This window comes from Haemaphysalis longicornis, unplaced genomic scaffold, assembly GCF_048455015.1.
Source record: "Haemaphysalis longicornis isolate Haplotype H1 unplaced genomic scaffold, Haemaphysalis longicornis Haplotype H1 scaffold_1, whole genome shotgun sequence".
Lineage (NCBI taxonomy): Eukaryota > Metazoa > Arthropoda > Arachnida > Ixodida > Ixodidae > Haemaphysalis > Haemaphysalis longicornis.
In genome coordinates, this window is record NW_027526203.1 from 312,917,299 (window position 1) to 312,929,835 (window position 12,537).

The 12,537-nt window shown below is 44.7% G+C and overlaps 1 protein-coding gene and 1 long non-coding RNA gene across 2 annotated transcripts in view; one reads left to right on the forward strand and one right to left on the reverse strand.

Moving 5' to 3' along the window:
* Nulp1 (Nuclear localized protein 1) overlaps positions 1–12,537 on the forward strand; it is a 62,946-nt gene that overhangs the window by 504 nt on the left and 49,905 nt on the right. Inside the window, exons 2-3 of the mRNA XM_077682014.1 lie at positions 7,059–7,310; positions 11,698–11,909. Coding sequence (XP_077538140.1) covers positions 7,059–7,310; positions 11,698–11,909 — 464 coding nt within the window. The remainder of the gene's footprint in view (positions 1–7,058; positions 7,311–11,697; positions 11,910–12,537) is intronic.
* LOC144150178 (uncharacterized) lies at positions 7,092–10,272 on the reverse strand. The gene is made up of 3 exons (XR_013318445.1): positions 7,653–10,272; positions 7,357–7,460; positions 7,092–7,229 (listed from the first exon to the last, which is right to left on the reverse strand). It is a non-coding gene; the product is annotated as an uncharacterized LOC144150178 (long non-coding RNA).

Here is a 12,537-nt window from a genome sequence, read left to right on the forward strand (position 1 = left end):
AATATACCTCTGACCGTGGTTGTATTCACAAAATATCCGCTTATGTCGCATATCAGCGGCAGGTGCCAGCTGTTCTCGTAGTAAGAGTGCGCGGACGCCGACTTGAGTCGGCGCCGCGAGCTGACGGCAGGTTATTGTATGCACCTAAAAAAAGCACACGTAGCGGTCATGTTCATTCGCGTTCGCGTGTTCTCACCTACAACGTTTTTGCACATTTTTGCCGAGTTGTGCACGCGACGAACGGTATGTAGTGGCTGTCTGACTTCAAAACTTCTGCTTGAGCGTGGTTCTTGCTCTCTCCGGCTGAGCGGCTCTTCTCCACAGTTTTTTGTAGTCCTGCTGCCGTTTGAGGCGAGAATGATTGATCTTGGGCTTTGGTGCTGCCGACTTATGTTCATTCCAAGTGTCGTTTTCGGAATGTTGGCACAGTTCACGCCGCAGCTGTCACGAGGCTCGTATATACGTCACACCGAAGGAGCACTAAAGTATGCATTCAAGTTTGCTAATGTCCTATATTGGTAGTCTGCTGCGCCGATAAATGCAAATATAGCACTCGTGGTAGCAGCCATGGTATTTAATGATGCATAAATTGCCGAAAGCGGGTGCCGCCTAGCCTACTTTTTCTTGAAAGATGCCTGATACCCACGATTTGGCCGGTAAATGACGGGTAACAGCGCGAAAACTGGACGAAAAGACGAAAAGGGGCATACGAACAAGCGCTGTTAAGATTAGCGTATCCACAGGTTGATCAAGTCGGTGGTTGGACGGCATACAATCTGGTCGGGTAGCACATAATACAAAAGGTGAAACACAGTTGCTGACCAGGTTTTATTTTTGACTCAGCCAGTGACCGGTGTTTCTTCTTTTGTATATTGGCCCTGGGGTGCAACATTTCTCTTCCATCCTCGGTGGGTTTTTGCAACGTGTGACGGCAACATGGTTGTGGTCAGAGGTTGCCCATACCCATTCGAGTAGTGTAAGGAAAAAAAAAAAAAAACTGCTACATGAAACAGGGACAAAAATCGCACTTTTTTTCATGCCATCAAGGATGTCGTCAGCCTGACACGCCATGCAGTAGTTAATGATAATTGGCTTGTCTGCTGTCAGGGCCAGTTTTCTTGTGCAACAGTGTTCCACTAAAAGGGGTGCAAACCATGAGGGCAACTGAGCACTGATTGCCTGTAGCACCCTGTTATGGCACTCACTGCGTAGCCATTTGAGGCACTTTTAAACAAAATTGCTATTGGGATGCCTTTAATTAATTTTTTTCTCTCTTACTGTTTTTTCTTGTTTTAATAAATTTTTTTAGTCACTTCAAAAGTGTAAACAGATGCATCATTTGCTTACGACACCGCTATGTTGTGGCCGTGCCAGCAATAGCTGTTCTCGGTTAGTACAAACAGTAAACCACATCACGATGTAGCCCTGATTTTGGATTTTGAGAAGGCTTCACAAAACAGTAGGGTCCACTTCAACTCAATAAACAGCCGTTACTTTGTAAGTAGGGGAAACATGGCTCAATCATCTTGGGCTTTATTCCAGAATATGCCAGGGATTCTAGCCATTGTAGACATACGTAGGCTGAGCATTTGTGCTTGCGGTAGCTTTAATTTTGAAGTATTTGCAGCCTGTAGGCACTATTGACTCAAGAAAGAGCAAAGCAAACAGAATAAAAAATGTAGTCTGACCTCAGATGACCAAAACATTTTGACAGTGTCAACGAAAATCTTCGAACAGTGCATCCTCAGGGAACCACCCTCATAAGTGGCGACCAAGCTCGATGCTGCTTAGCTTCATGCACAGCACCCCAGTTGGCTGCAGTGTCACCAAATTTTCATTCCAAAGAGGCCGCAGCCGAGAACCTCAAACTGCAGACTCAAACATTGTCCTTGTTGCTGGGGGATCATATATTGTTTGAAACGGTCATACACAAATATATAACATTTTACATTAAGGCTCCTGCAACGCATGCATTCATCATCCACACTTTCGCACTTAATTAAGTGGTTCATTGCAGGCATATTCCAAATTTCAGGCCCCATACAAGTGACCCTCCCTCCTCCTCGTTTTCGTCCATTCAAAAGTAATCAAAAAGGCCTAACAGGTAGCAGAGAATTTTTCTAGTATATGGTTGCTATCTCAAGAACTTGCGCATGCCAAAAAGAAAAATGAATAAGCATCGTTGCGTTATCCTTGCAGCTAGTGCTGAAAGTCACGTTATTGGTGCATAATTGCCTTACATTATTATGTTGAGATTCCCGATCTGTAACAGCTGAAAAGGACTTGTACCATAGTTAATAAATGAGGCCCTTCAAGAACAAGAATATCCTAGATTTAGTGCTGTGCTTCTGCAAGACAAATCCACCTAAAATTGCTGGAGGGGTATGCAGTCAAACACCCTTGTTAACCAACAGAATTTAAATGTAGTAGCTGCGTGAGAGTTGCTTGGGTTTTTAAATAGGACAACCTACGAGGTGGCACTCTAAGTAAGTGCAAGTAAACAACCTTTTTTAATGGTGCAATCAGGTTATGTTTGCGGTAGGGTGTCGAACCGGAACTGAACCGAACCAAAAACGGGAATCGTACCGGTACTTTTGCCGGAACTGAACGCGAACCCAAACCGGTATTAAAGAGTTTTAGCAGTCGGTATGTTCCGTGTTGTACGTGGTTACCGTGTTGACTGGGACCCATCTGGGCGCTTGCGCATTTGATGCGTTTGGGGGATTTGTTCCGCGGGCAGGCCCTCACCATGCCTGTGCATCCGTCATGGTGAGGTGCGCCTCCTCGCCCTTTCGCGCGTGCAGGGGCAGTCGGGTCTCGGTAATCACAATAACTGTGTGAAAGACGGACTGCTAACACTTTATGTTTTCAGGCCGTTAAACTCGAACCAAAACTGAACCGAAAGAATCTATAACGGTCATCGGTTCCCGACGAAACGGCTCGACCACCATTTGTTTATAATCAATGGCCAATATCATCTGGGGCTTTGCTTTTTCACGCAAGATCAAATTCATAATCTTGTCTCCCCATCTCCCCCTTCTGGCCTCTATGCCCTCCTTGTTTTAATAAAAGACTCGCTCACTCTCTCCCGCTTCTCACCTTCAGGGCAATCACAACACTATCAACGCTTTATTCGTGGTCGCAACATGGGAAAGGATGCTAACCAATTTAGCATTGACATGTTGCTGCTGGTCGTGCATCCAGAGTGCAAGGCTGAGTGCGAGACACACTTTCGGCACCCTGCAGACGATAGGAAGCTCCGACTTTGCCCTTCCCTCCCTGCAAAGATTGCTGCCCTGCACAACGGTGAAGGCCCACGCTCTGAACGGGCCTCCTTGTTGCATTTCATGATGTGCTTAGAAAGGTCTCGCACGCATCGAATGTGTAAATGCTTGACAAGAGTTTTCCGTGAGAGTGGTTCATGGACTAAGCTACTGACAAGGATGCATGTGTGATCACTGCCCCCGGTGGCTGTTTTTCTAGTATGTGTCAATATTTCCAGGTGGCCAAAAATTTTCTGCAGCCCTGCATTATATGGTGCGCCTCATAGCACTGGCATAGGTTCGGAGCATCAAACACACCTATATTTTTTTGCAGGTGTGTTTACACGAAAAAACAAAACGAAAAGACCTGTCACTTGGTTTTAAATTATTCCATGCAGAGTTCGTACGCCAATAATTTCTGCTCTTTTTCGCTACCGTCGGCAAGCGAATAAGCACAATACCAGGAAGTACTTCTGCACTACACATCCCTTCATTTGCCCTACTTCTTACATGACCAAGCTTGTCATCACTGTGAAGGGGGCCAGTGCTGCGGGGCCTAAGATAATCGCTAGTTTCTTAGGACGCATAGGGCGGACAAGTTTTTACCGGGTGTTTCTCGTCTTACGTTGATATCAGAAGTTTGTTACAAGCCATTGTAGTGTCACCTCAATACACCTAACAAGGTCTAATTTCATGCTTTGTAGCTACTAAACTATGCAAATGCTTTTGAGGCCTGTGGGAAAGAACAGCCTTGGCTTGGATTTGTGAAAATTAAAAAAAAATACAGAAAAGGCCTTTTGTTATATTGCTTATTAATTTAGAGCAGAATGCCCGACTTGCCAGTAATGCTGCACATTTTTAAAATTCAACCGTATTTTTTTAACATAAATTAAAATTGTCGCAAAAAATAGAAAGGAATGGACAAGTATTATTAAAAAAGTGAGCTTCCTAGCTTGTTTAGAAGCAAAAAACGGGACCCAAAATTTCGGCAATTTTTGAAAATGTCATGTTTGTCATTTTTATCAGAAAAAATTTCTCCCGCAAGCAAAAAAAAAATGTTACTAATTTACAAGTACTGAAAGTCTTGGCAGAAAAAAAGAATTGGGCCATAGCTGCAACAGTTTCTCTCTCGTAGAGATAGAAACTTCGAATTTCGTTCGAATAGTTCAATGAGGCTGTGACTCGGTCTGGCTTTGTTTCTTTTTTTAAAAAAAGAAAAAGCTTTATCTTGCAGACAAATTTTGTATCTAATTTCATGCGCAAAATGAGCTATATATAAATTTTTTGCCCAAATTAGAAGTAGCGACCAAACACAGCTGTCCCATCTCCCCTGAAAAGTCACGAACTGTTCCCTGGTACGACATAAGGGCTGGGCGAGAAAGTGGCTGGCGAACCGCCACTAATTCATCTGTTTTCCCTGATATCTGGCTCAATTGCCTAATGTTGTCTTTGAAATAGTGCCATTGTTATGGGAAAAAATTAGTATCTTGACTTTTGTTAGTATTTTGTTTTTGTTGTCGCTTTAAACTACTAAACATTTTTCACACTTTGCTAATAATTCAACTCATCGAACCGGTTTGCGAACTGGTTTGGTACGTCATTTAGTCGAACCGGAACTGAACCAGAATGAAATTAATTCACCCGAACCAAACCGAAGCGGTATTATTTATTTTTTTTTTGTTCGACACCCAGGTTTGCGGACATCTCACGGGATGTGTTTTGGGAAAGAAACTCCCCCGGTGAAAGAAGCCGAACATGTGTATTTAATGTTTTGCTTTTGCTCTACTTGTGTGGTTGCTCCATATCCACCACAGTAAACCAGTTACTATAACCGTATTTTTTCTAAGTGAACCAGTTTATACGAAAAATAAGGTTTTGTGCTTCTGTTGCAGTTTTGTAAGTGAAGCAGTTTATACAAAAAATAAGGTCTTGTGCTTGTGTTGCTGCGCAAGTTTTTTTTTTTTTTTTTTATGCTAGAGTTCACTTTCACTTAGAACTTTATAGGGGCCATGAAGACAAAATACAGCCTTGTTTAATTTGAAAGAACTGGCCTTCAGTACCTTACTTGGCCCCATTCCAACCACGAAAGGGGGTTCTAACAGCAAAGCTGTTTAAGCTTGCATTCCAGCCATGCTAAGCGTTGCTCAAAAATCAGAACAGCAAGGTGGAGAGGAGGAAAATGCTAGGCCAAGAAGTGTGAGTGCGAGGAGGAAGGAGCCGACAAGCAGGCGTGGGGAGTGCGCGTCGCAGTGAAGATGTTCGGGTGGGGAGGCACATGTCGGGCATTGGCTGCGGCTTATGATGACGTAAGCGCCGCTGTTTCCTTATCTTTGCATCTCAATTGCGAAGGTGGCCAAATTTTTTTTAACCCAGGAAACACAAGAAGTACTGCAAAATTTTCAAATTTTGCACTACAGTGACGTGTTATGGGCAGGAGGGAAGTACTATGGGTCAGCACTGAAAAGATCAGTGTGTTAACTGCACTTTAGCGTTCAAGTGATATGATCAAACGGATCAGGAGGCCCCCCTACTATCGCCCAGTCGTGTTTCTTGGCGATGGTTTATGTCAGCGGCCGCCAGTCGAACAAACAAGACCGTGGTGTCATAGAAAAGTGGCCGGAAAATGTCTGGCGGAGTCACCACTGCTTCACAAATTTTTTTCAATATCTTCATTAGTTGTTTGAAGTTTGTGATAAAATTTGTGTCATTGTTATTGGTACAAAGCAGTCTTTTTAACGAACCCAACTCGTATGTTGTCTTCATGGCCCCTTTAAACAAGTTGACATCCGTCGAGTTCAAGGACCACCGAAAATTCATTGTCACTGAAAAGTTGCCATGCAGTAGCACCCAATCACCATTCAGTTCAATGGCCACCAATGTCAGGGACCATTGAACTCTCTGTCTGGCATGGGTAATATGAAATTGACTAATTGCACTGCAGTCTTGACAAAGAAACAAGTGTGTGAAAAGTATGAAATATGGGGCAGTATTTTTTCTTGTGTAAATTTTAGCGAACGGATACCTACCCACTGCAAAGTTGCTGATCAGTGTGTTGTGTGAAAGTAAAGTTGCCTTCTACCTACTATGCAGCTATCTCAAAAAACTTCACAGTGGAAAAAAAAATTGTCCTGACCTGGAGTACCAACCCATAACCCGCATATCTAAGGCAGTCTACTACCTACTATGCCAATTTAGAGGATGCACATTCATATCGCCAGAGTGAAGTGACAGCTCAGAGTTAGGGACAGGTGTTTGTCATAATGAGTTGATGATCAATTCATCCTTCCTCTACAAATGGCTAGCATCCTGGTTAACTCAGTTGGCAGGGTGACTGCCCTAATTATGAAAAAGTGTTGGGTTAAAACCCCAGACCAGAACAAATTTTTATTCATGGAAAACTTTTCTCGGAGACTGTATTGTTTGCCTAAGTAAGCGTGGCTCTATGTAGATGACTATTCAGGTGGATGAAGTTACTGGTTCATTTTATTCCTGCAATAGCTTCTTCTGCCGGGGAAGACAGGAAGTAAAAATGCCCTTTTGTTCAAGAATTTTGCCGAGACGTGTGAATGATCCAGAGGGGGTCTAAATTTATCCGTAGCGGTCCACTGCGGTATGCCTTGTAGCTTTACGTGTACTTTGGGGCGTCAAAACCCCATTGGAATCGGACTTGTGGAATTTTACACAAATTTAGGATAGAATTTAGGTGTTGCATACTTGGTGCTGCTTGCAGCTGTGCTGTCTTCGAGTGCTCCTCTGCCAGGGTGGCGTTTGACGGGGTTCTTGTTGATGCTGCAGCTCACAGGGCTGTCGGCAGAGCAGTCCCTCTCGGACACGGCCAAGGAGGATGACGACCGGGAGAACGAGCCACCCCTTGCTCGTGCAGCCCCCCAGGAGGGCCCTCTTCTGGCAGACGAAGCCCCACGCAGCAAGCTGGAGAAACAGGACTCCACCCAGAGCACCGACAGTCTCAAACGTCGGAAAAAGAAAAAGAAGAAGAAGAAGCAGCTCAACAGCCAGCATAGCCACGAAGACCGGCTGCACCATGCTGTGAGTGCCAGTGCGGGGTGTACCAGTTGTGTAGTGTACTGCTTACCTGGGAAGCGAGGTTTTCTTTCCTTTCGTGTAGGAGATATTCACGGGGCGCCACTTGGAACGGCAGGTGACCAGGCAATCGGCCACAAACCAACTTTCAAAGTGCTGCAATGAAAACAAGGGGCCGGGCAACACAAAGATGAGTAGATGGCCTCTGACAGAGAGCGAGGGGGACTTTGAAGGGATCGGGAAGACAAGTTTGATTTAGTCGGAAGACTTCCATGCCAGACTTTTCATGCATACTTTAAACAGTGAGGCTTTATAAATAGGACGAGAGACAAAAGAAAATCAGCTCACCAGCCGCTTTCTTGCACTGCTGTCCCTGTGATGTCATAGAGCTTAGTTTGTGTGATTGGCGGCCGCCAACAAAAGCTACTGCCCTAGTCATGATTGCGCGATTGTAGTGAGGCCTCCGGCTCCGTTTCGTCATGCCGCTTGAATGGCACTATGGAGTTAACACGCTAAATGCTGTTATTGGTATTTCCCCAATGATGGCTTCAGGGCTGGCATTGCGGAGTGGGAAATTTGAAGGTTTTTAAAGGGGCCATGAAGAGAAAATACAAGTTTGGTTCATTAAAAGGACTGTTTTGCCCTGAGCACAGCGGTACCAATTTTATTGCACACTTCAAACGAATAATCGAGATATCGAAGGAAGCATATTCAACTGTGGCGACTCCCCAGCCGCTTTCCGATGACTTCCCTATGACATCACAGAATCTTGTTTGTGCGATTGGCTGCCGCCAACCAAAGACACTACGAAAGAGCGTGACTGCAAGATTGTAGTGGGGCCTCTGATTTCGTTTTATCATATCACTTCAATGCTAATGCGCAGTTAACACACTGATAAAAACGTTATTAGTGACGTCCCATATTATGTCACTGTAGTGCACAATTTGAGTTTTCATTATTTCCTGTGCTTTTTCGGTTAAAATAACATATTTCATTGCTGGAATGGAGTTGAGTAAGCTACCAAAGTCTATTTCTTTCATGTTGAACGAAGTTTTATTTTGTCTTCATAGCCCTTTAAAAGTTACCCCATATGTCTGATAAAACAGAGGGACTAGATGAGCACATCAGGCGTGTCATGTCAAAAGGAACTGATATCTGAACATATGCGTGCCACGTATAATTGGTATAAAAAGAATATTTTTTTTTCATTATCAGTTAAATCACTGCTTACTTGAAGGTGGTAGCCATCAAGAGAGAAATGTTTCCATCAAACCACCGTGCACACCACCACTTATTTGCGATTCTCAAGTTCCTCATCCATAATAACACTTTAAGAGACTCATTGTCCGCTATTCATGGGTACAAATGGCAATGTGTACTCGTACTTTTTTTTAGTGGGATAATCGCCTAAAAAGGGTGCAACAAATATGTATAGGCATCAAACATTGTAACGTCATAGGTGTTCGAGAAGTTGTGGTTAAAAAAAGGCACAGTGTGGTAAAAAAGCAGCCGGACCTTAAAGGGGCACTGACACAAAAATTTTGCATCTTGTTTTTTTTTTGTTGCGATAAGTCGCTAGTGACCTACTTATCACCTGTAGAAACCTCATTTGCTTCAGCGTGCGACGGTTGTTTAATCAGAGGCATTTTCAATGCGGCCAGTCGCAGTTTCGGTTTCAGCGGGTGCCGCAAACCGATGAATTTTATGTGAACAAAGCTGACCACGTGACCGTCGGAGGGATATCACAGAGCAGAGCTGCCGTAGCACTGTCTAATCCGCATCGCCGGCAGTTTCTGCGAATGCCCCCACGTACTGATCTCGTGAGCCGCTTAATTAAAAAGCGACCGTGGACGTGACGCAGGCGCTGCGAGTGCAAATGCTACCGCGGCTAAAGAACGACGCACGACGCTCGAGACAGTGGGTGGCAAGACGCGCGCTGGGAGCAGCCGGCCTGTCTGCCTACAGGTCCGCCTACAGATGTGTTCGGCTTAGCACTGTGGCGGATATTCGCAGATGACAATTTTTAATGCAACCAGCCATCGCATCATTAACTCCTTTCTCATAAGCTGCCACTTGGGTACAATTTCGTGCAGCGGTAACAAGCTATCACTCAAGCTACCTGCGCCGGCCTGGGCCACTTTGCGGCCGTGGCCGCCGCCTGCACAGCGACCGTGCAGCTCGCTCAGTGGGCTTTTCGTGTCTCCGGCGCGTTTTCGCGTCCAATGTAAATAACAAGTAATAGAAACAGAGTGCCTGGAATCGCTGTAGAACTTTGGTCGCGGCCAGCTGCCCGATGAGATGACGAAATCACAGCGCCTCCGCCGCCAACGATCGGGTCGTTTGTTCTCGTGAGCAGAAGCTCCGCCCTCCGGCTCTCCGATTGGAGCGGCGAGCCGGGCGAGCCGGCGAAAAACGCCGGCAGTGCGGAAGCGGCAAACACAAACTTGTGACGTGTTTGGATGTTGTTTATTTACAAAATATCCGCGCGATGTCGATTGCGCGTGGTCCTCTGCTGGCTGCTCGTTTGCGTTTCGCACACTTTAAAATTGACTTTAAATATGTTCTAGGCTATATTCGCCGCTGATATTTTGCAGATGATGTATATGTGTTCACACCAATCTACCTCCGAAGTTATCTCGCCTTCAAAATTTTGTGTCAGTGCCCCTTTAAAGTTCAGATGCTTTAGGCATCAGGTGGCGAGCGTAAACTTGGAATTGAGAACTCCTGGTCAGTGAAAGGAAGCATTCTCAATTGTCAGATGGCACCAGGAACTGCCAGGTTTGTCCAGCAGTCCTAGGACATCACCTACCTTTACTCGATTCAACGTGTCTTGCTTTGTCAAGATGGTATGCAGCTTTGAACATCTGTACATACTAGGGGGCCCGAAAGAGCTTTTTCTTTTTTCTTTTTTTAAATTAAGTTTTGCTACCTTGTCCAAAGCTACTTGAGTGTGGCTGGCTGAAGGTTAAAAGCTTTAGAATGGGGCCTCCTGGATGTCCAGGTCTAGAGAACCCCAGGTGCTAGCATCGCCCTTATGTGAAGCATCGCTGAAACAGGCTTAAACATTTATCAGCTTCGATACATGAATTTGTTGGAAACAGCTATCACCAGTGGGACCTTGTGTTCATTTTGGTCGTGCGACATGCATTAGCAGACTATTTTATTACTTTTGAGCTGGTCTGGTGGAACTTTGTTTATGGTTGTGAAAACATGCGCTCTTTTTGCATTTTTTAAATATTTCATGGGCCGTCCTTTTTTTTTTTCGTCTGGAAACTGAACAATGCGGGGCATTGCTGGAAACTCTTGGACGAACTTTTGATTGAAGTGTTTAAATTGCAACTGAGTTTGTGCATTCAAACTGTGTCACGATAAATAATTTGGAATTTGCATGTGATCTGAAGACAATGCTGGATACAAAACCGTTTTCCCCCTTTCATTCAAAATACATCGAAATGTTTTTTTTTGTTACATCTGATGTATTATTGTGAATCCATTTTGAGATTTGAATAATTGTTCCAGCTACATGTGCATGAAAGTACTATCATTCCGCAAGTTCACTAAAACCATTTTTTTAAGCATTTTGGGGCACAAAACCAAACAAGAACAAAGGGTCATGGCGGAAAAATAAAACACTCAGAAAAACAGTCAGATTGAGTGCCCTTTTAAAATTGTCCAAATTCAAAACAAGGTATAAACATTGATTAAAGCACTGTCTGCAGTGATTCTTGAGAAAATTACTCGCAAACATTTTTAAAAATGCGTGGCAGGCGTAGTGTCTACACTGTGGTTGTGGCTGTGCATGTATTGGCGGCGTTGTCACTACTGTACATGTACAGCCACAAAGGTACATACGAAGACTCATGCCTTAGCACAAGCCGCACAGTGTTCTCGTGCACTTGTCACTGCGTGTTGGCAATGCTGTGAACTAAACTTCATATTCTGGGGTTTCAGTGGTGTGTTAAATGGCAGCACGTATTGGCTGCTACGTTGGTGCATTTGATTTGAATGATTTTTCTTGCTGCAATATTCTGATTCTGCCGAGATTTGATATTAGAATGTTGCAACAGATCATCTAAACAAGCAAGCTCAGACTCAAAGCCCTAGGCAACCAGCGACGGCTGGCCAGCCAACGCAATGCAATGAAAGCGTATTGCACATGTGCGAGAGCTTGTATTGTAGTTTTTATTTAGTTATTGTTATTTTATCTCGCTAAACCATTCTGACTGTTTATAGATGTAACTGGCAAAATTGCTGGAAAAAAAAGACTTTCAGGAGAGGGGAGTATTGCTCCTCAAGAAGACAAGAAGGGTTAAAAAAAACATGGCTTTGCCTGTAGTGCTCCTCTGGGATGCCAAACTGCATCACCTTCCCCCTCCTTTTTTGTCTCTGGTAGCAGGAGGACGAGGTAGCGGCCAGCGTGCGGGAGGTGAATCGGCTGCTGGGCGAGCCCGAGAACCTACCCCACGTCGCTGCCGTTACTGCCTCTGTCTCTTCCGGGCCTGCGCGGGCTGAGAAGAGCCTGCTCAGTGTCGATCAGCGAAACCTCAACCCAGAAAATGAGATGCGCAGGATCTTTGGCTCCAGAGTGGTCCAGTCGGAGCAGGCGTGAGTCCTTTTTTCTTTTCGCAGCTTCCCTTCTTCTTTCACTCTTGGCGCCTGTGGCTCTAATTTTTTTGTGTTGTCGTCTTGGTGGTAATCACACCCTGAACATGCGTTACCTTTTACCACATTCGCCGTTCCTCGAAGAAAATATATTGCATACACACCTGCACCATCATGTAACAATTATGCGAAACCTTGCTGCTTTTCGGTCTGCACAAAGCGGCAAGATGTTGACCTCGTGAACTGTGCTATCGAGGCATATTTATTTTCTGCGGTGGCGCATAGGGATGCTTAAGTGCTGTGCTAACAGCCACATGTTTGGCAAGCGCAGCTAAGACCGGCGCATAAAGCACAGGTCAACGGATAGTGCAGAAGCTGAGCCCAGCAGCTCTGCACTGTTCGTGACAGGAATATTAACGTGCGGATGTGGTCAACAGCATCTCCAAAAGAGGCTTTTTTATCGCACAGACCTGTTTGTGGTTACTCTTGTAGTTTGTGGTTGCCAGTTAACCACAAACCACAAACCTCCGGAAACCTCTTTCATCGCTGAGTGTGTACATTCGACCTTTGCCAATAGCCAGCTTCTTATTCGTTGTTAATCTTTTACGTTTTTATAATGTTTCTTCTATCA